This window comes from Saccharomyces paradoxus, chromosome III, assembly GCF_002079055.1.
Source record: "Saccharomyces paradoxus chromosome III, complete sequence".
NCBI lineage: Eukaryota > Fungi > Ascomycota > Saccharomycetes > Saccharomycetales > Saccharomycetaceae > Saccharomyces > Saccharomyces paradoxus.
This window is the reverse complement of record NC_047489.1, coordinates 25,073-49,193: the sequence shown is the minus strand read 5'-3', so window position 1 is coordinate 49,193 and position 24,121 is coordinate 25,073. Positions and strand designations below refer to the sequence as shown.

The following is a 24,121-nucleotide window of genomic DNA, read 5'->3' as shown; positions in this document are numbered from 1 at the left end:
AAAACTTGAAGATATTCTAAATAAAAATAACGGATAAACAATTTGAAATAAAGGAAGAGAAAGTAAAAGGAGCTACCGGTTACAACAGCAGTTCTGTATTCAAAGCGTCTTGCAATTCTTCTATAGAGACGCTCATATCCATAATACTTTTTTTTTGTTCCTGTGCTACAATATGGTCCGGGTTTGATATTCGTTCATCGTTCAAGCCCTTATTTTTTTTCCCCTTCTTATTTTGAAAAGATTCTGATATTGTCGATAACGAAGAATTGAACTTATCCATAAAAGATGCATGTTTAAGATTTGTGGTATTCTGTTTTACTATATGCGTATCTGATCGTGCAATTAATGATGATAACAACGCCTTCGAACTTGGGACACGAGGCCCATTACGGCTAGGAACCATTGACGCTGCAACGGTTGGATGACAGTTCACTTGCACATTGGATATCGAAGTCCCGAAGGTCGGGTTAGATGGTTTAAAAAATGAGACCGGAAAACTTCCTAAACTGAGGGACATAGAGGGAACTGGCTTATTAGATAGTATACTTTCGTGCGAGTTGTATCTTCTTAAAGGTTCGAATTCAGCACCCTTTGCCGTCACGTCCACGTGAGGAGGGGTACTTATGTTTGGTAGAATGATAGTATCTTGATCAGAATCAAAATCTTCATCATCCATTTCATCAAAAAAGGTCAAAGAAAGTCTTTGTCTATTTTTGAAGAAGGACTCATACGCATCTGAGGAAGACGGATTTTTACTCTTGTTCAAGCCGGTATCATGCGATTTGGCTGCACGCAAAGTGCGATTTTTTGCAGGTTGTTTCTTAGGTGAGCATGGTAAAGAGTTTGTTTTCGAAGGACAGTCGACATCATTAATGGGATTAAAGCCTACTGACTTTTTTGGTGGTTTCGATGGAGTCACCATACATAGACGTTGCCTCTCAATGATTTTCAATGGTCGAGGTTGAAATGATTCTAAACTACTTCTTGTGGATTGCGATTGTGGAGAATCGTCTGATGCTTTATTTGGGACGGTGGCCAGCTCATTCAACCTCAAAGTGATATCCTGGAATTCACGAACCAAGTCTTCTATGCGTTGATGTTCATTGTCCTCTGTGATCAACCTGCGTTGTTGTTCCTTGCTTAACTTGTCTCGAACAGATTCCGATCTGACATACAAAGAGTTCAGTTGAGACATATACTGGTTGTACTGTTGGGATAGCTTATCGAGTGACTCTTGATCTGTTGTCTGGCATACTGATGATCTCTGCTGACGTTGTATCCAAAGGTCTAATTGCAAGATAGCCTCTTGCGACCTTATTAGAAGCCTCTCCGTAATATCTTCTAGGGCTTGGGTTGCCATCAATCAACGTGTCCTTGCTTTCCTGTCCGAACTGTTCTTTATCTCTTACGGTCTTACTCTTTACTGCATTGTTTACATTTTGATCAATTGCGAAATGTTCCCAAACTATTTTTCTTTTTCTTTTTTCGCGGGTAGTAGTCACCGCCAACGGAAGCCGAATGAGTCCTTTCGTGGAGATATGATTCCGCACTGGCGGCCCTTGTTAAACCCCAGCGGAAATGTAATTCCACCGAAGTGTCATTAAATAGTGCCAAAGCTTTATCAAATATTTTGCGATGAGATAAGATAAAAGGGACAATGTGAGGAGGAAAACAGATATATAAATATCGCCAAATAAAAGGAGGAAGGTGTATGTGTATGTCGTTTTCTCTTCTGAAGTGTTGGATACACAAGAAACTGAGAACTAATTAGCGAGATGTCAATAGTCTACAATAAAACACCACTATTACGCCAATTCTTTCCCGGAAAGTCTCCTGCGCAATTTTTCTTGAAATATGAATGCCTTCAACCAAGTGGCTCCTTCAAAAGCAGAGGAATCGGTAACCTCATTATGAAAAGTGCCATCCGAATTCAAAAGGACGGTAAAAGAACTCCTCAAGTTTTCGCTAGTTCTGGTGGTAATGCCGGTTTTGCTGCTGCAACAGCATGTCAGAGACTATCCTTACCATGTACAGTCGTAGTTCCTACAGCGACAAAGAAAAGGATGGTAGATAAAATTAGGAACACCGGTGCCCATGTTATCGTGAGTGGCGCCTACTGGAAAGAAGCAGATACTTTCTTGAAGACAAATGTCATGAATAAAATAGACTCCCAGGTCATTGAGCCGATTTATGTTCATCCCTTCGATAATCCGGATATTTGGGAAGGACATTCTTCTATGATAGATGAAATAGTTCAAGACCTGAAATCCCAAAATATTTCGATGAATAAAGTTAAAGGTATAGTATGCAGCGTTGGTGGCGGCGGTTTGTATAATGGTATTATTCAAGGTTTGGAAAGGTATAGTCTAGCCGATAGGATCCCTATTGTGGGGGTGGAGACAAATGGATGCCACGTCTTCAATACTTCTCTAAGAATAGGCCAACCAGTTCAGTTCAAGAAGATAACAAGTATCGCTACTTCTCTAGGGACCGCCGTCATATCTAACCAAACTTTCGAATACGCTCGCAAATATGACACCAGATCCATTGTCATAGAGGACAAAGATGTCATTGAAACCTGTCTCAAATATACGCATCAGTTCAATATGGTGATCGAACCAGCATGTGGCGCTGCATTGCATTTGGGTTATAACGCCAACATATTGGAGAAGGCGCTGGGCATGAAATTAGCCGCGGACGACATTGTGATAATTATTGCCTGTGGCGGATCTTCTAACACCGTAAAGGATTTGGAAGAAGCATTGGATAACATGAGAAAAAAAGACTCTCCCGCAATTGAAGCTGCTGACAACTTCATCTTTCCAGAAAAGACTACCGTTAACTTAAAAAGTGCTTGAAAAATCCTACGATTTTTTCCGTGGAGGACATATTCCCTCTTTTTGATTTTCACAGAAGTAACTACATACACTTTTACTTATGCCACATTATTTTACTAATATAGAATTTTTTTTTGAGAATATTGATGCAAGAATACCTGAGGTGTGTTTTAGAAAAAATTTCATTTTTCTAACGGCGGCTATGCGCAAAGTTGTGAGAGCCCGAGATAATGATGAATTTTATACAAATCTGTTCATAAAAAGAATTCTATAGAGCACTAGCCTGTTCAAAAAGCTTGATTTTCAAACGTAAGGCATGTACTGCTGCTTTTTATCTTATGCTTTCCACTGTAAGTGCAACCTTTTGTGGAGACTTTAATAAAAGGCCTTGTATATTGTTCTATGATTAATATAATATCTGCTCTATTTCAAATGTGCAAACTCGGGAATATAGTTAATTCTCATTCAGTGATGAAATGTAATTTGCAATTATAAGGTGAGGCAACATATAGGAATGATTGTATCTCATGAAAAGAATACAATGCTATATAGGTTACTCCTATATACATCATAAGAACGTATTTAATAATCTTGCTTCCTTATGAAATTTAAGCTATATCTCTTCTGCCAAACATTCGAAATACTTTTTCGCTACTGGCTTATTTTATTCACTTTTAACCTAGGAATTTTCCTGTATCCTTAGCACATAGGATAATAAGATGTCCCCTTTGTATACACCCTGCAGTTCCTTAATATGGATATTTAAAAAGAAAGAAAAGTTTGCGGGAAGGATTTGAGAAAAGAAAAAATAAGACCCCAGAAATATCTTAGCTTAAGGGTTTCCACCAGATCACGATGACTCTGACTCAGTAGAATGCTTTTTATTAATTCATATTATTTACATAAAATGAAATGGATTAACAGAAAACTCCTCATGAATTATCAATGTGTAATTATTGGCACAAATGAAAAACTTATCTCATTTTATTTGGTGATGTAATGTGCAGAAATTATAAGTTTCTCTCATATTAAAGTAAAAAATCAACAAAAATACCATGGTATTGCCGTCATTTTTACTCATCACTATGTCACATGGTCTGAAAACTCCAGTCCATTATTATAAAATCAATAAAGATGCACTTATCTGATCCAGCTTCTACATTCTAGTATTTTCATCCGCCATTGCCAGTACTCAACTGAAAAAATAAAACTTGTTACAAATTGATATTTTTTGTTTTAGTTTTTTCACCCATAACCCCCACTTACATAATACTCAAAGAATGTCTTTCGGGGTTGAATGAGAATATCATTGGAACGTTGGTTTCTAGTAAAAGAAAGCAAAAAGAAGGGTAAAATACCGAATCAAGCATAATCAAACTTCGAGTCTTCTAAGTGAATTTATGAAAGCTCAAATTTTTTACTCTACACTAAGTATTTACAAATTTCAACTTCACATACCGCAAGGGGTTAACTGTTGCTGACATTATAGAAAATATGCATAGTAGAGGGAAATATAATTTGTTCAGTTTCATTCACTGAAGAATAGAGAGACTCAATATTTTATGATAAGTTAGGGTATTTACCTTCGAAAAAAGGGATAAGCAGTAATGAAAGGTATGAATATTATTTATTATTGTAGCATTATTTTACTGAAATATCAGAATTAAGCCAAAGAAGTTAAGAACTTTAAACTATATTTACCTACGTGTATTCAATATCCGATCCCAAGTGCTTGGAATCGAAACTGTAAAATTTCAGTATGGAGTAGTTTTTGGCTGCCACGGACGCGCATTTCCAAAGACTTATATACATCATGAAATACGAAAAGTAAATATTAATTAAGCGTAATAAAGTTAAGATTCACTAAGTTCAACAGATGAGCGTTGGAAGCTGATTAAAAATAAATAAACAATTAAGAAAAAGCAGTAAGAATTATTATGCTAGTTTGTTTACATCCCAATAATATCATACTATATATATATATAGATAGAGATAAACAAAAGAGTGAAGTAGATAAGGTATAGCAATATGTGTATATAAACAAAGATTGGGAACAAGACCAAGACAATGGGGATTTTCAAATAGGATAGCTATACTGACAACATTCAGTACTCGAAAGATAAACAACCTCCGCCACGACCACACTCTATAAGGCCAAATGTACAAACACATCTTCCCAATATCCGTCACCACGTACTTCAGCATAATTATTCGTCAACCACTCTACAAAACCAAAACCAGGGTTTATAAAATTATACTGTTGCGCGAAGTAGTCCCATATTCCGTGCTGCATTTTGTCCGCGTGCCATTCTTCAGCGAGCAAAGAAGACAAGATATTTTGCTTGACACCGGAGCCAAACTGAGAGTAATAGGCTCTGAATGCCATGAATGAGTTTAAATATTTCTTTGAAGATTTTATGGATGTCTTATTGAACTGTTGAGACCGAGTAGTTTGGTTTCCAGATGCTATTTTATGTATTTGGATCTTTTTTAAAAATCGAGACGAAGGTACAGGAATTTGAATATCCTTCTTGAGTGGTCGAATAACATTGAAGCAGCTTGGCTTCACATGATTAATTATAGGTTTGTCTTTCAGCTTTTTTGAAACTGCTGTGTTTCTATATGATTTGGAGGTTTTATTCTTGATTCTGAAAGCAGGTTTAGAAGTGAACATCTTGAAATGATACAGTCTATTAAGTTATTATAAATGGTTGATACAGTTCATAAAAGGTGAAGGTTAGAAGAAATATCAAAGAGTTTAAGTTGTTTCATATGATGTACTTTTCTACATTGGGAAGCAATAAATTGCATCCCAAACAAAACCCAAACATCATCCATGTTTTGAAACATAAAATGTTGCAACTTAAAAATATATATAAAGGAGAGATTAGAATCAGCTTGTGAGTAGTTAACAAAAGAAGGGAGATAAGCACTACAAAATGAATAAGATACCCATTAAAGACCTTTTAAATCCACAAATCACAGATGAGTTTAAATCGAGTATACTAGACATAAATAAAAAGCTCTTTTCTATTTGCTGTAATTTACCTAAGTTACCAGAGAGTGTAACAACAGAAGAAGAAGTTGAATTAAGGGATATATTAGGATTCTTATCTAGGGCCAACAAAAACCGTAAGATTAGTGATGAGGAGAAGAAGTTGTTGCAAACAACATCTCAACTCACTACTACCATTACTGTATTACTCAAAGAAATGCGCAGCATAGAAAACGATAGAAGTAATTATCAACTTACACAGAAAAATAAATCGGCGGATGGGTTGGTATTTAATGTGGTAACTCAAGATATGATAAACAAAAGTACTAAACCTTACAGAGGACACCGGTTTACAAAAGAAAATGTCCGAATACTAGAAAGTTGGTTTGCAAAGAACATCGAGAACCCATATCTAGATACCAAGGGCCTAGAGAATCTAATGAAGAATACCAGTTTATCTCGCATTCAAATCAAAAACTGGGTTTCGAATAGAAGAAGAAAAGAAAAAACAATAACAATCGCTCCAGAATTAGCGGACCTCTTGAGCGGTGAGCCTCTGGCAAAGAAGAAAGAATGAGCCCGAAAAACAAATATGTATATATCTGTGTAGAATATATATATATATATATATTTCGCAAAAATACATAAACAATCAACCCTCTCCTCAGACACTACTAAGATGTTTGTACTGATAGATAATGTCCTCGCCTACCTTCTTGAACAAGACGATCTATTTGTAACCGCACGCTTCGCTATCCAGGGCCAAATCGTCTCAAGAAGAGTTAACAAAATACATATTTCCAACATCACTGATGTCCTCCTACAACAGTTCATAAGTCACACACAGCCTTATAATGACAATATCATCCCAAAAAAAACTCTCGACAGCATGAGAACCGCCGTACGGCAGTTGCTGGAAGCAACTGCCTGTGTCTCTAGAGAATGCCCCCTCGTGAAAAGAAGCCAGGACATAAAAAGAGCAAGAAAACGTCTACTCAGTGACTGGTATAGGCTCGGCGCTGACGCAAATATGGATGCCGTATTGCTAGTAGTTAACTCCGCCTGGAGGTTTCTGGCGGTCTGGCGACCCTTTGTAAACTCAATTCAACACGCAACTCAAGAATTGTATCAAAAAATCGCCCATTACCTTCTTTATGGCAATGTCGATATACAAAGGGTCACAGCACTAATACAGCTCGTAATGGGAGAGGACCATTTACTTTTTAGTATGGATGAAGTCCTACAAGAGGTCATCAGAATACACCTCTATTTGGATAAGATGCTCCCGCACGACACACACAAAAAATGGCAAAAGCCATCCCCCTTTGACTCCGCAAACTTACTACTTAACTTCAGAGACTGGACAACTGACAAGGCTCTCCTCCAAGAGTTGCTACTCTCCTATCCCACAAATAATCACAAACACAAAAATCTCTCCGTCCCTCGTCTAATTGGATAAGGTCTTTTGTTAACAACTTTGTTTATATCTAAACAGATATATGTAAAGTAGATGCCTTTTGCTGTGAGAAAGGACCCTACGAAAGTGAAGGATCTTAACATCACCTTATAAAAAAGTGATAGGTACAAAAACTCATTAGATCTTGTTAGCCAATCACAATGAAATGGCCGAAAGGTTGACTACTTTCAATAATTGTATGTTTCTTATTCCCTGAAAAAGGAATCTTAAATATACTTAAGATTGAAAACATCAAATCCATAAATAAAGATAAAAAAGACCACGAAAAGTAACACCCATTCCCCAAACAAATGTCTCACTATCTTTATGTTGATGTAAGGAATTTCGATCTAACTTATATGTCATAACCTAGTAAGTTTATTGGACATTTCTATATGTTATGTAAATGTAAGAATTACATAGGTACTACTCTTGTACACAGAAACTATGATTTCTTAAGTACTACCGGATTCCAGCTTTTCTACTATATGTTTCCCTTGTGCAAAATATTACTGAAACATTACTCATATCACGTTTTTGGGTCATCACATTCAACACTTTCTATATATTATGTAAAATTCAAGAATTACATAGTTACTGCTATGGTTTCTTAGGTACTACCGGAATGGGAGTTTGCCACTATATGTTCTCCTTGTGCACTACATTACTGAAACAATATTGGAAGATTACCCGTATCATGCTGAATTATCGCATTTGACACTTTAGATACTAAGTTAAGTAAACTTATTCGAAAAAAGGGTGTTGGGCCAAATTTAAGCATGTTATAACTTCACATGGTATATTATATTAGATACTTTCCCGCAAGCTATCTAAAATGGATATATAAAAAACTTTATCTACGGAAGAAATATTTTGATCTCTTGTACTCCTCTTTCCCAATATTACCCATCATGAATTTATCATACATTGCAGGCACATCATTGGAAATTTAGTATGGGCTAGGAAGCCTAGAATAGCTAACCGTAGTCATGAAGTATGAAGGAAAAACACCAAAATGCTCTTTTGGTGACTCTAATGAGCTTAGTTGAATTGAAAAAGAAATATTTTGACGGAATAAATTGCACTCTAGCTTCAGTGTCATATTATAGTAAGACTACTGAACGTTTTCACAGGTTATGTAAATGAAAGCTAGACATAAATATTACTTTTGTGTAGAAAGACTAAGTTTCTCCGCTGCAAGTTAATTGGATTTTTTGCTAATAATTGATCTTCTTGTGTAGTACGTCACTGAACATTTTGACGTATGGAATTACAATCCACCTCATATTAAATAATCTAGTAAGATTATTGAGACTTTCTGTATGTTACGTAAGTATAAGAAATATGGAATTACTACTTTTGTACATAAATAGTACGGTTTCTGAAGTACAAGTGGATTTGAAGTTTACCAGTATATATTTCATTGTGTAATACGCTCCCGAAACATTACTCGTAACATTTTTTTGAGTAATTATAATAAAAGTAAAGTTATTGAAGAGTTGAATATCTTTTGATTAATATAATTTATATCTTATTTGGTTCCGCTTCTCAAATTTGCAGAATAATCGGAGTTTGTATAAAAAAATAAAAAGTAAAAGTATAATTGTGCTACTTGTCCTCTATATTATCTTCTGGTGTCGGGTTCTTTTTTGGTATGATCAGTTTCTTGTTGGATGAAAAAATACAAAACAAAAATCCTAAGGCATAAAACCCTAGATCCATCCAAAATACATTCTCAATAGAATCGCTTAAAATGTTTCCAATAGTCGAATGAGAACCGTCGTAATTCTGAAGACGATATAAAATCATGTCATCCACGGTTTTTCCTACATAAGGCTCAAGACGAGCTTGTGACACTTTGTTGTGAAGGGAAGGGGAAAAAACAGTGGTTGAAAGCACACCACCGAGAGTTGTACCTAAAGACTTCATGAATGTATTGAAAGCTGTTATTTCAATAAAGTCCATAGAAGCCTCTGGACGGTCTTTATTGATCTGAAGTTGTGCACTCATGAGCGATGCTTGTAGAGCAAATCCAAGAGAAAATCCCGGTAATAGTAAGACACCAATTTGCGTTGACCTAGTGGAGTTATTTTTCATAAGTGTCATAAGCCCTGCTCCAATCACTCCAAGAAAGCCTCCGAACATTAAAAGTGGTTTGACTAAACCGAGCTTTTTGGTAATCACACCACTTGCAATAGCTGCAATAACGTTGGTAATAACGATCGGTATTAAGTGAAGACCGGCCTTCCATGCACTTGACGCAAAAATAAGCTGGAAAAACTGGACAGAGTATATCATTTGTCCATTATAACCGGTACATAATAGGAATGTCACCATGTTTACTATTATTACGGCTGGTTTTGCTATCAGTCTTTTCAGAAGAAGAGGCCTGTAAGATATATTATCAGGCTCCGGGTTGAATTTGTTGAATATAAAGAAATCGTACACCAATGAAAACATAAAAAGCAAGGTACCCAAAACTAAATATGTAATGACTTGGCCAGAGTTCCAACTATATTTATTTCCACCAAACGTTAGCCCCAGTAGGAAAAGGACCAGTCCGGCGGAGCAGAAAGAAAATCCAAAGAAGTCAAACTTGAAGATTATGCCGTTCATAACTCTTTTAGAATTAACTTGCTTTCTGAACTTGCCAAATTCAAAGCTTGAGATTTTTCCCATAATATCTTTGGTTTGTTGAAGTATACTCTTATTTTCACCCTTATAGGTAAGCAAAAACATGATAATGGCGAGACCGCCAATGGGAAGATTGATGTAGAAGCACCATCTCCAAGTGACATGGGTTGTAAAGGCACCTCCGATTATAGGACCAACAATAGCCGCTACAGCAAAAGCACAACTTAAGATGGAGATTACTAATGGTCGGGACCTTTCACCAACCATTGTACAACCGATAACAAAGCAAAGCGTTTGAAGTCCACTCCCCCCAACACCTGCAACAACTCTACCAACGATTAGCATATTCATTGAAGAGGCAAGAGCAGCGATAAGGGACCCAGCTTCAAAAATAAGTATTGCTAAAATAAGACTATGCTGGAAACCTATGATCGAAGCGAACCTTCCCCAAATGAGGCTCAGAATAGCATTTGGTAAACTGTAACCTGTAACAAGCCATCCTGTTTTAGAGTAGTTCCCAAACTGCGCAGCAACTACGTCAATAATAGTTCCCACTATCAAAATATCCAGTGCAGTTATAAAAAGTACGAGAGTTAGTGACGCCAAGCAGAGGTACAATGAAAGTCTCATTGGAGGATCATTGCTACTTTTGGCATTTAATGAAGCGTCTGAATCGCATGCTTCTTCTATCTCCGGCTGCGAAGAGTACTTGGTTTCTTTCATATTTTTAATTTTCTATCGATTAAGCTCTATACTAGGTAGGTATGATCTGGTGAGATCAGTTTTAGGTACAAGTATGATTAGTATGAAAACATTATAAAAAATATAAAACCGCTTTTTATAAAGGTGTGACACTCTCTATTATTATTTGTATATTTTGTCATCTCGTATCATGAACGCGCTGCATATGAGGAACGGCGCTATCTATTACATGGGTACCAATTTGCACCTGCTGCAAAGGAAATGTGGCACTACTTTTACTCGCATATTAACTTTCAACTACTATATATAGAAAGAAAAAGGGTGTTGTTTTCGATCTCTTATTAATTTGCTCAATTACTGCTTACAAAAAGGAAGAGCAGTATCAGAAACCATTACAATTTGCCTGCAATAGGAACTTTGCTCGTTTTACATCACCGGATTCAATCATTCAAGATTTTGACGGGGTTTACACATGTGTGCATATAGTATTGTCACATTAGTTTTTTTTTTGTTCTGACATGTTGACGTAGTGAATTACGATCTAGCTTATATGTCATAATGTTGTAAGTTTATTGGACCTTTCTATATGTTATGTAAATGTAAGAATTACATAGGTACTACTCTTGTACACAGAAACTATGGTTTCTTAAGTACTGTCGGATCGGAGGTTTGCTGCTCTATGTTTTCCTTGTCTAAAACATTACTGAAACAATTCTGAAACAGTACTGAAACATTACCCATATCATGCTTTTGGGTTATCACATTCAACATCCCCCCATAACTGAATACGCATGAGAGTGGTTATTTTGCAGTTTCTGGTTCCCTCACCATGACAGCCCTATGTGCTTTGAATGATTCTGCTGGAAGGATTTTTGTAAATATGTCAGCAACTTGTCTCTTTGTAATAACATGCTCTATGGTAATTATGCCTGCTGCCACTGCACTTCTTAGCTTGTGATATCTCAAGGCAATGTGTTTTGTTCTCGTGTGAAATACAGGATGTTTAGATAGTTTTATAGCAGGTTCATTATCTACGTATAATGTTGATGAGATAAGTGGCTGGCCTAAGTGTTCAAACAAGTTTTGAATCCATTCTATCTCCATGACAGTTTCACTTGCAGTAATGTATTCTGCCTCAGTAGATGATACAGGAATCACACCCTTGAGTTTCTTTGATGACCACGTAACTGGAGCACCAGCAAGTAGAGTCACGTACCCCCCAGTAGAGTGTGGGAGATCGTGAATTGCTCCATGAGATGCATCACAATATACAGTTAGTGCCAACAGAGATCCAGAACGATACTTGAGACACATACTTCTGGTGGTATATAGGTACCGTAGAACTCGTCGAGCAGACTCCAAATGGATTGCGCGAGGTTCGCGAAGAAACCTGGAGAGTAGTGAGACCGGATAAGATATGTCAGGACGACCAGTATTTGCACAAAAGAGAAGCTGTCCAACTATGCTCTGATAAGGAGTGATGTCCTTTAGGTGCGGGGAAGTTGTTTCGAAAAGAGGCTTTGAGTCACAGAGCGGAGTCTGTGTAGGCTTACATATGTTTATTTCGCTTTCAGATGCAGCTTTAGCAATATAGTCTTGAAGTGAGAGAGTGATGTCTCCATTTGAAAATTGATTAATGTTAAGACCGAGGAATTTGTCAACTTTACCTAGATCCTTCATTGAGTATAACTTCGTTAGTTTCTGCTTAACCCTGTCATATATTTTCGGAGAGGGAGCAGCAACAAGTAAGTCGTCTACGTATAGGGCAATGTAGATGGGACCATCAGATGTGGAACGAAAGTATAAGCCATGTTCGCCTTCATGTCGACGAAAACCAATCTTTTGAAGAGTATTGTTGATATGTTCGTTCCATAGTAATGGGGCTTGCTTGAGTCCATACATACCGCCGTATAGTTCCCATACATAGTCGGGATTACTTTCATTAATAAATCCGGGTGGTTGTTTTACGTATACCGGCTCATTCATTTTTGAGTTTAGAAACGCGGTGTCAACGTCCATCTGATATACTATTAGTTTGAGGCAGCTAGCAAGGGCCAGAAATAATCTAACAGAGTCATATCGAATGACTGGTGCAAAAGTTTCTTGATAGTCAATACCAGCCTTTTGAGTATGTCCTTGGGCGACAAGGCGAGCTTTGTACGTCCCGGAGTCTTTTATTGTGAATACCCAGCGCGATCCAAGAGCTCTTCTTTGCTTTGGAAGAGACACCAATTTGTACGTATTGTGATCTTTGAACGCGGAAAGTTCCTTGAGGCATGCGTTGTGCCATTCTTGAAAGTCAGGCCTTCCCATTGCTTGGGCATAGGTTTTCGGGTTTCCTTTTTTTGTGCTATGGATAATAGCAGTTAGAGCCGCGTTAAATGAGGTATTTGGAGGCGATGAATCCAACGATGGAGGAGATTCGATTGAATTCTCTTCAGTAACTAGCCTGGTTACAGCAGGAGTGAGGTCAGTATCACCCACATCTTGTGAGTCGCTGATATATGTTCCATCGTGAACGGATAGATACCTCTGGTCAGGTATCGGCATTGCGCCTACTGGAAACCAATCAGTAAGAGAATTAGCTTGATTAGTTCTGGCGGAATTGTTCTTCGCTTCCTGAAGAGCCATGCTTGAAAGTCTTTCGATGGACACTTCTTCACCAGTACTGGCAACATGCAGCGTGTCAATGTTGTTTGAGTCTAGAGTTCGTAGCACGGTTGGAAGTCTATTTGTCCTTGCTACAGTATCATTTGTATTGGACACCGTCTTTCTTTGCTTGGCACTTCTAACTTCAGGTAAGTTGTCACTCGATATTACGTTTGGACGTGATATATCATATATTTCTATTTCGCGGGATCGCGTTGGTTTCTTATTAGTTCTTTTAACACGTCTAGTTCTATTTCGGCATGTCGGAATATATTCTGAATCGGATGATTTTGGAATTTCTCGATAAGTTAGTGCCGCTGGAACTCTTTCAGGAGTTTTCTCCATAGAAGAATTAGTTTCGTCTTCGGTAGACACGGTTGGTAAGGATTCAAAGTTAGAATGTTGTATCCTTGTTGGTGGACATCCGGAGTTTGGTAAGTTGTCTTGGTTACACTCAGGGATAGGTTTTTCCATTTCGATTTCCATTGAAATATCCTCATCATCATCAGAGGAAGAGATGTTACTGGTATTAGGTTTATGTGCTGGTTGATTTACATTTTTGGGAACAGTTATTGGCAAATTTGCCAAGTCAGATCCGTCGTTCTTTGGAGCAGAGACGGTTGACCCTGTTTCAGGATATTTGGACACCCCCCCAATAGCGGAAGTGGCAAAGTCGTGAGAGACGTGAACTGCCTCTGTATCAGCAAGAGGAAACATGTGTTCGTCAAATCGAACTTGACTGCTCACAAAGATGCGGCCAGTTTCGGGATGATAAATCCTGTATCCTCGATGGTTAGAGTCATAGCCAACCATAACACCAGATATGACAGTTGGGGCAAGTTTGCCGTCTCGAAGACTAGGTTGTAAGGTTGCGTATGCTGTACATCCAAAAATTCGAAGATGTGCGATACCGAAATCTTTTGCGGGGATGTTGAACCACCGGCAGTATGGGATACTGTTATTTTTGGACACTACAGGGGACCTATTGATTAAATAGACTGCGCAAGAAACAGCTTCAGACCACAAGGACGGAGGAACACGCCCCCCGATAAGGAGACAACGAGTGCGTTCTTCGATGGTACGATGTGCACGTTCAACAGCACCATTTTGATAACTATGATATGGAATAGTTAACTGATGCTCTATTCCTTTAGATTTAAAAAACGCATGAAGATTTTTATTTACGAATTCTGTACCATTGTCTGTACGAACAGATCCGACTTTGAATCCACCCCGGGAGCTAAAGTATTGTTCGGTTTCGTTGATCCATTCCATGAATTTTATCGGAGCGTCTGCTTTGGATTTTAAATGTATTACAGAGTAGTAGCGACTATAGGCATCACGGATAGTAAGAAAATATTTATTTGACTGAAACTCTTGGTAGCGAAACCCACCACAGAGATCAGCCTGTACCATTTGAAGAGGTTGGGTATATTTTTTGAGCGAGACTTTACCCTTTTTGATGATTCCTTTTGCTAGTGAGCAGGTAGGACAAATAGTGTATTCAGCCGTCTTAAATTTTGGAAAACGCAGAGTTCTAGCCAAGGAATTGTAAATATCTGCTCCGGGATGGCCCATACGAGCATGCCATTTTACCGGGAGAGCAGTGGGAGAAATGTGTTGCGACAACATTTTATCTGCAACGGTATGAAACGCTGCGGAAGTTATCATTTTAGATGAATCCAATGTTTTAGAGCAGAAGTAATTTTGCGAAGAGAAGGTAGTTACGGGCGTAAGATCATCGAAAATGTACAGATAATTGTTTAACTTCCCAGCCGTAGAAATCACGTCATCAGGTGATTTCACAGTGACACCCTCTTTTGTGAACGTAACAGAAGAGTTGGATTTAGCACATAGTTTCCAAATGGATATTAGGTTGACTGGTAAATCAGGGACGTAGGATACGTCATTTAATTGAACAGTGCCGATGTTTACAGTCCCGGAGCCCATGATGGGTATGGAACCGCCGACTCCTCTGACAAAGTCTTTCTTAGAGGATCTAGTAAATGATGAGAACATAGAACGGTCGTGGCACATGTGTGAAGTACATCCTGTGTCAAAAATCCAATCTGAGGATTTGGTAGCTGGGACGGTCGAAGATAACATACAGAGCCAGGACTTTGGTGTTATCTGTCCTGCTGTTTGGCCTTGCGTTTCATAGTCAGGAATCGCAACACTAGCAGATGAAGATCTATTCGTCTTGTCATTAGGATATAATTTAAAGATTCTGGCTTCTGGTATTCTTCTTTTAAGCAGAGAACAGTTGCTTAAGCGATGATCAGCCCCACAAATCATACATCCCTTATTTCCTTTCTTTTGATAGCTTCTTCTGTCTTGTGCAACCAATGCATCTGAGACTGAAGATAATGAATTCGATGACGCCTTTAATTTACAGAATCTAATGACTTGTGACAGCTGAAGAGCTTTAGAGTCACCGAATTTCTCGTGGAATGATTCCTTTAACTCGGGTAAGAAGGTCATTAATAGCAACGCGATATTGGTATCGCGTCTTTTCTTTTTGTCCTGTTCTTCGCTATTGTCTTCAAGCATTGTGAATAGGGTTTTCAAAAAGGAAGCGATTTCATCTACAGGCTTGGAGGATATATTTGGTAAGTCCTCTATAAGAGTAAGCCTGGATCCAATAGTGACTTCATTATAGTTTTCTTCGAAGTGCGAGAAAATATCATAAGCAGAGACCCTTCCAAGTGAATCATCACATATCCAGTTCATTTCACATGCAGCTTCACCCACGATAGTTTTCTTGTAGAGCTTTACCAGGAAACTGTTAAATACGGTTTTGACAAAGCTTTCATCATTCGCGCTGAGATTGTAATCCCTTTTCATTGATTGGATATCTCCGGTATGAACGAATTCGTTCATATATTCGTTAGCATATTCAGCAGCGGTCTCGATACCGTACAGCCACTGTTTATAATTGTTGGGATTAGATAGATTAATTATGGTCTCTGAAGCATTGCTCTCAGGGCTCATAACCTGTTGACGTAGTGAATTACGATCTAGCTTATATGTCATAATGTTGTAAGTTTATTGGACCTTTCTATATGTTATGTAAATGTAAGAATTACATAGGTACTACTCTTGTACACAGAAACTATGGTTTCTTAAGTACTGTCGGATCGGAGGTTTGCTGCTCTATGTTTTCCTTGTCTAAAACATTACTGAAACAATTCTGAAACAGTACTGAAACATTACCCATATCATGCTTTTGGGTTATCACATTCAACATGACAGACGCAAATACAATCTGTGCGCATGAAATGCCAAAAAAAAACAATGGACATAATAAGCACTTCTACATTTCTATACTTTTTGAATCCCAAAAAAAGGTTTCAGCGGTCCACTATTTTCTGTCACACTTTGTCTTGGATAAGCCGATTCAGGGGAAATTTTCGGAGGTTAAGATGATAAATGTACGATAATTTAAAGTTAAAGTTACCAGGTGGACAGATACCAGGGGAGGAGTGTCACGATGTAGGTTCTTCCTTTTTTTTTTCTCTCGAAAATACTAAATTTATACCCTCATAGTTATGAAGCAACAAAAAAAAAAAATAAAGAGTAAAAGATGGCGGTGAAAATGTGACAGTAAAAGAATAAAAATGATATGTAGAATCAATGAGGAACAATATAAAAATCGTCTTTTGAAGTGAACATAGTGGCCGTAGAATTTGAATTTTTTTACATAAAAAAAATAAAAAACATCAATTAAATAAATAAAATATCACAATGAGTTCTGGTGTTATCAGCTCATCTAATGATAAAAAATGTGAAACTAGGCAGTTCTATGAGGTTACTGAGCGAGAAAAGCATACAAATGATGACACATACTCTATAACTTCCACCTTCTTTAAGCTCAAAGAAAACGAAATAATATCTGCTCAGTTTGATTCCTTGAAATATAAAATTCTACTGATAATTACCTCTTTTTTATGTGGAATAGGCCTTAGTTTAGACTACACACTTCGATCAACCTATACGGGCTATGCCACGAACTCATATTCAGAACACTCCTTACTTTCAACTGTCCAAGTTGTTAATGCTGTTGTAAGTGTCGGATCCCAAGTTGTATTCTCTAGACTCTCTGACTACTTCGGAAGACTAAAGCTCTTTTCCATTGCAACTATTTTTCATATAATGGGAACTATCATCCAATCACAGGCGACCTCTCTTACCATGTATGCAATAGGGTCAGTTTTTTATAACTGTGGATACGTCGGCGTTAATTTGCTCCTGATCCTAATACTTTCCGATTTCTCATCCTTGAAGTGGAGAATGTTTTACCAGTATACCTCATATTGGCCGTACATTATAATACCATGGATTTCAGGTAGTATCATCACTGCTGCAAATCCTGAAAAAAATTGGTCCTGGAATATTGCGATGTGGGCTTTTATTTACCCATTGTCTGCTTTACCAATTATGTTTCTTATCCTTTATATGACATACAAATCTTCGAAAACCCCTGAGTTGAGGTCTCTTAAAGAACAGGCTAGAAAGGAAAAAATCAGTGGATTATTTCGAAATTTGATGTTTCTATTTTGGAAGCTAGACGTCGTCGGCATAGTACTAATAACTGTGTCCCTAGGGTGCGTACTTGTTCCGTTGACATTAGCCAATGAAGTATCGCAAAAATGGCAGAATCCAAAAATAATTGGCACCTTAGTCGTAGGTGGCTGTTTATTTGTCATTTTTGTATTTTGGGAAGCAAAGTTTGCCAGAGCTCCTCTTCTGCCGTTCAAATTACTAAGTGATCGAGGAATTTGGGCGCCCCTTGGCGTTACCTTCTTTAACTTTTTCACTTTTTTCATTTCATGTGACTATTTGTATCCAGTTTTGCTTGTATCTATGAAAGAATCATCCACTTCCGCAGCTCGGATAGTAAATATGCCTGATTTTGTAGCTGCAACTGCGTCTCCATTCTACAGCTTGTTAGTGGCAAAGACGAGGAAACTGAAACTTTCTGTAATCGGAGGTTGTGCTGCATGGATGGTATGCATGGGCCTCTTTTACCAATACAGAGGTGGAACTGGGTCTCATGGAGGTGTTATCGCTGCTTCTATTATCATGGGTTTGAGCGGTCTCCTATGCAGCAATTCAGTGATCGTCATACTGCAGGCCATGACTACGCATAATAGGATGGCTGTAGTAACGGGGATCCAATATACCTTTTCAAAAGTTGGTGCTGCTGTCGGTGCGTCTGTTTCGGGCGCTGTATGGACACAAACCATGCCTAACCAACTCTACAAGCATCTTGGCAACGATACATTGGCGGAGGCTGCATATACATCACCTTATACATTCATTAAAAAATATCCATGGGGTTCACCTGAAAGAAATGCTGTGGGTGAATCGTACAAATATGTTCAACGTATAATGATGACAGTTGGTTTGATATGCACCGTACCGTTCTTTGTGTTTACATTATTCATGAGAGACCCGGAACTAATAGACAAGGCTACGCATGAAGAGTTCACTGAAGATGGTTTGGTTGTCTTGCCTGATCAGGATAACATTTTCTCTCAAATCAAAGCGCTTTTTAAACGTAGTCGAAGTAATAAGGAAGTAGAGGGCTGATTCTCAAGCTGGTGGAAAAAGAAAAAAAAAATTAAAAGAAAATGAATAACAGAAAGAAAACGACTCATATATATTTTTATTTTTCTCGATAAAATAAACATCTTCGATAGGCATGTATTTTAATTTATGGCGTATAGAGCTGCTTGTCTTTTTTTTTTCTTCTTGGAAGCGTCAGTCCAAAGGTAACGTCAGTAATGGAAGCGTGGAAGGTGTTATTCTGCAATAAATAGTATTAGACATGCGTTCTCTGGGTGAACGGTGATAATTATGTTAATGTCGAAAAGAAAGGAAAGAAAAAGATCATTGGTTTCCTAGTAAAGGCGTCATAAGGTAGCATCTCTCAAGGTGTGTGCCACTGTATATCATGGTAGGCGAACAATTGTGCTATGTGTTCTGATATGGTCGTGTTGTTGCTGCGACTGAGTGATATATTGTGTAGTGTGAATGTAATATGCAATGTTGATTTTGAAAACAAAAGTCAGCAAAATATGTACTTACAGCGCCATTTCTACATTTGGTTTAAACCGAGATAATCTTCAAATATGCCCCGAATAGAGCCGTAGAAGGATAGTAATATAATAAGTTATGAAAGAGCAATGGCTTTTCCAATGCCACTCGACTGTGTGGGGCAATGATATTATGCTTTTATCATGCGAGAGATCTGAGGCACCGCAAAAAAGATTTAGGTGGCATGCGCATATAAAACTGTTTTTCGTGCCTGCATTGAGATCGCATTTTGTCTCGGAGTAAACAATCGTCCCCACGGTCTACGGGCGCACACATATTCAAGCGGTAAATCTACTAACTGAACATTGAGTTGGCACTTGTATATTATAGGCATAAACTATCCCACCAAACTTGCAGCAAACTTCTAAAATTGCTATTGTATTCAACTTATCTAACGCACCCAATCGAATGTTCTTGATAACCCTTGTTGCATCGACTGCTAGATTCTTTAACCTAGCCGCCACTTCGGTCAATAATAGTTCCTTCCCTGATGTTGACCTTACTAATCCTTCGAGGCATTTCACCAATATTCCAGCAGGACTTTGGTTAGGACCGTCCCAGCCCATGAATCGTGCGCCTCCGACACTGAGGGTTAATTAGTGTATGCGATCTTAATTCCGATGATGAAGTTAACCCTCGAAACCTTGTGTTCTCTCTAATAGCCTCGAGGCCGTTATATTATATGTAAAAGATGCAAAATATACTCACACATGAATATGGTAGGAGTGGCGCTGCGGATAATGCATTACTCAAGAGAAGTATACAACGCTAACCCGAAATATCAGACTACATAAACAGATTCAAAATTGCGGGAACCAAGAATGGTAATTGACGTATCATGCCTATAAGTAATTTTTAATAGTGTCTAATATTTCACTAAAAGGTTTCATAAATGATCAATTGCAGTTCCCTCAGTAAGAACAAACGGATAACAGCCTATGGTGAACAAGGAGCATGAGTGTTAAAGACAGTGCCTCGCACGCACTGAATGCAAGCAAGATCAATATAGCTGCTGATCTGGAAACGAGATAACAAATATAATATTCAGTTTATCAACTAAGAGACAGTATAACATAAGTGAAGTTAAGATACTGGGCCTCAAAGCAAATAAAAGTAGAATCCCCTCTTGATGAAACAACAAGTATAATATTGCTTGATAGTATATGTTTTGAATTATTCAGATTCAAGCCATTCACAATATCGAACCTGATATATGCCGTATACCGAAAATACTTCTCATTACCTATTGTATCCTTTTTATGTTTGTGGTGTAAATAGAAGTTTCTTAAACATTAAGAAAAGAATGAAATAAACTTTTACGTCTTGGTCACTACGTTAACATTGCTCCATAACTTAAGAATTATGGAATGAGAGGTTTTGTAATTTCAATACCCATATAACGTTGTATAATTATGGTGAACCTATGTGCTCCTAATGACAGTATATGTTTTTAAAAGTTTTTATTTTTCTATCAAACATCTTCTGGACCATTGATACTCCTTATTAAGGATTCTCAAGTTAAAGTATCACAGAAGAAATATATATTTAGCTCTAAAATGCACTACTAATTGCTGGGTAGTCTGATTACGGGATCACTTTATACATATAGCATACAATATACAAAGAGGCATTGACTTAGCTACCGAAGAAGTATTGAATCATTTAATGTCTATGAGAATACCATTAGTAATGGCATATTACTGTTCCGGTGCATGATGCTGGAACAATAATGCTAAGTTTCTTCCAAATAAACGTGTGGCTGGGGGATTACCAAATAAGGTAAAACAATCCTCTCCTGCTCGTGGAGAGAAAAGTTTTATGCCACACCGAATGCATCGCGGTAGACGTCCAAGGTAAAGTTAACCTGGGATTCGTTGGTACACTTCAAAACAGCTTGGGCTAACTCTCTCAAAGAACCTTGAGAATAAGGAAATTGGGTACAATATATATCATATTCGCCAATAGTAAAAAAGAAAAGTAAGGTCGCATCACAATTCTTTGACAGGCACTTGTATACGTAAAAGAAGTGGTGAAGAGACCTTGTTTCTTCAAAGAGTGGTTTTGAATTCGACGAAACAGGGTCCGGGTACTTTAGTATACGTCACGGATGGAGTGACTTGGTTCTCAAATTGTGGCAATAGAGTTCAAGTGCAAACATTATCGTTTATTTCACAACTGAAGAATATATGTGCAATGTAAAAAATTTGCGAAAAAATATAAAAAATGTGATTGAGAAGACATCCATGGAGATAGGTAAACAATGTTGAACTCCCCACAAAAAAAATGAAGCATAAGGTGAACTGCTCACATTATGTAGTCCGCTTAAATGCTATTGGTTGTATTTAGCGTCGCATATGTATAAAGTCGGCGTACATAGTATCAAAGCAAGAGGGTGCGTATATTATCAGGCTGGCGGATTGTCTATTTCCTACATACGGGGATATGGTTTTTTGAGGGTGTATAATGAATTCGTAATAGTATGATATGAGTCTGAATGAGTATTATGGGTAAATGAAGAAGGACAAGAAGCGCTGCGGTAAGTGATGCCTGTGGTGCTGTGACATAGCCGCCAGGGTAACTTTGCATGATATGAGCCTCGATGCGTATTATTTGAGGGTCGAATATTACACCAGATCCGTATGCGTGTGCCACATAATTACAAGACATTTAAAGTAGTATATTATATGTACATGTGTATTACAAGAGGTGGTATAAGATGAAAATGTGGAGTATTGTTGAATGTGATAACCCAAAAGCATGATATGGGTAATGTTTCAGTACTGTTTCAGAATTGTTTCAGTAATGTTTTAGACAAGGAAAACATAGAGCAACAAACCTCTGATCCGACAGTACTTAAGAAACCATAGTTTCTGTGTAGAAGAGTAGTACCTATGTAATTCTTACATTTACATAACATATAGAAATGTCCAATAAACTTACAACATTATGACATATAAGCTAGATCGTAATTCACTACGTCAACATATAACGATATTAGGACACGTCTTATGTTTATGATATTTCGCTTATGTTAATATATAGTGTGTTTATACCTTCTTATTGATAAATAGTATATTTTTATGTTTAGGTGATTTTAGTTGTGATTATTTGGTGGTATTTATATTAGTACATATAAAATGGGTAGTGGATATTTGTATAAAAACGTTATAAAGCATGAAGTTAAGAGTATTTATATGATAATTGAGGTTGTGTGATCAGTTATAGATATTAAAATGTGGATAATCGTGGGTGTTATGGGTAAATGGCACAGGGTATAAACCGCTGAGGCAAGTGCCGTGTATGGTGATGTGGTGATGTATATGGTAGTGATCGAGTGAGAGATGGCCTTGGTGTAGAGTATTATGGCGGGGTAAGTTGGGGTGATGTGTTCTATAGCGTCCGTGTGCATATGCGATATCGTTAAATAAATAAAAGGTGAGTATGGTAGATTTAGGTATGTGGTAGTGATAGTCGGAGGTGGTGTTGTTTGGGGATGTGGAAGGTATAGTGGAGAGGTTGATAGTGTTGACGTAGTGAATTACGATCTAGCTTATATGTCATAATGTTGTAAGTTTATTGGACCTTTCTATATGTTATGTAAATGTAAGAATTACATAGGTACTACTCTTGTACACAGAAACTATGGTTTCTTAAGTACTGTCGGATCGGAGGTTTGCTGCTCTATGTTTTCCTTGTCTAAAACATTACTGAAACAATTCTGAAACAGTACTGAAACATTACCCATATCATGCTTTTGGGTTATCACATTCAACATCCCCCCATAACTGAATACGCATGAGAGTGGTTATTTTGCAGTTTCTGGTTCCCTCACCATGACAGCCCTATGTGCTTTGAATGATTCTGCTGGAAGGATTTTTGTAAATATGTCAGCAACTTGTCTCTTTGTAATAACATGCTCTATGGTAATTATGCCTGCTGCCACTGCACTTCTTAGCTTGTGATATCTCAAGGCAATGTGTTTTGTTCTCGTGTGAAATACAGGATGTTTAGATAGTTTTATAGCAGGTTCATTATCTACGTATAATGTTGATGAGATAAGTGGCTGGCCTAAGTGTTCAAACAAGTTTTGAATCCATTCTATCTCCATGACAGTTTCACTTGCAGTAATGTATTCTGCCTCAGTAGATGATACAGGAATCACACCCTTGAGTTTCTTTGATGACCACGTAACTGGAGCACCAGCAAGTAGAGTCACGTACCCCCAGTAGAGTGTGGGAGATCGTGAATTGCTCCATGAGATGCATCACAATATACAGTTAGTGCCAACAGAGATCCAGAACGATACTTGAGACACATACTTCTGGTGGTATATAGGTACCGTAGAACTCGTCGAGCAGACTCCAAATGGATTGCGCGAGGTTCGCGAAGAAACCTGGAGAGTAGTGAGACCGGATAAGATATGTCAGGACGACCAGTATTTGCACAAAAGAGAAGCTGTCCAACTATGCTCTGATAAGGAGTGATGTCCTTTAGGTGCGGGGAAGTTGTTTCGAAAAGAGGCTTTGAGTCACAGAGCGGAGTCTGTGTAGGCTTACATATGTTTATTTCGCTTTCAGATGCAGCTTTAGCAATATAGTCTTGAAGTGAGAGAGTGATGTCTCCATTTGAAAATTGATTAATGTTAAGACCGAGGAATTTGTCAACTTTACCTAGATCCTTCATTGAGTATAACTTCGTTAGTTTCTGCTTAACCCTGTCATATATTTTCGGAGAGGGAGCAGCAACAAG

General features: G+C 37.8%; 5 protein-coding genes across 5 annotated transcripts; 3 read left to right on the top strand and 2 right to left on the bottom strand.

Moving 5' to 3' along the window:
• Positions 1 to 79: 79 nt before the first annotated feature.
• Positions 80 to 1,360, bottom strand: VAC17 (Vac17p; the record flags this gene model as incomplete). Its single annotated transcript, XM_033909003.1, has 1 exon — positions 80 to 1,360. The coding sequence occupies one exon, from the start codon at positions 1,358 to 1,360 to the stop codon at positions 80 to 82; it is 1,281 nt and encodes a 426-aa protein (XP_033764894.1).
• A 415-nt stretch (positions 1,361 to 1,775) lies between these two features.
• On the top strand, positions 1,776 to 2,858 carry CHA1 (L-serine/L-threonine ammonia-lyase CHA1; the record flags this gene model as incomplete). Its single annotated transcript, XM_033909002.1, has 1 exon — positions 1,776 to 2,858. The coding sequence occupies one exon, from the start codon at positions 1,776 to 1,778 to the stop codon at positions 2,856 to 2,858; it is 1,083 nt and encodes a 360-aa protein (XP_033764893.1).
• A 2,125-nt stretch (positions 2,859 to 4,983) lies between these two features.
• HMLALPHA1 (transcriptional co-activator mating type protein alpha) lies at positions 4,984 to 5,511 on the bottom strand (the record flags this gene model as incomplete). Its single annotated transcript, XM_033909001.1, has 1 exon — positions 4,984 to 5,511. One exon carries the CDS (start codon positions 5,509 to 5,511, stop codon positions 4,984 to 4,986), a length of 528 nt encoding a protein of 175 aa, XP_033764892.1.
• A 265-nt stretch (positions 5,512 to 5,776) lies between these two features.
• Positions 5,777 to 6,409, top strand: HMLALPHA2 (homeodomain mating type protein alpha2; the record flags this gene model as incomplete). The annotated part of the gene is made up of 1 exon (XM_033909000.1): positions 5,777 to 6,409. The coding sequence occupies one exon, from the start codon at positions 5,777 to 5,779 to the stop codon at positions 6,407 to 6,409; it is 633 nt and encodes a 210-aa protein (XP_033764891.1).
• Positions 6,410 to 17,017: 10,608 nt separating this feature from the next.
• SPAR_C00030 (ARN family MFS transporter) lies at positions 17,018 to 18,865 on the top strand (the record flags this gene model as incomplete). The annotated part of the gene is made up of 1 exon (XM_033908999.1): positions 17,018 to 18,865. One exon carries the CDS (start codon positions 17,018 to 17,020, stop codon positions 18,863 to 18,865), a length of 1,848 nt encoding a protein of 615 aa, XP_033764890.1.
• Positions 18,866 to 24,121: the final 5,256 nt, after the last annotated feature.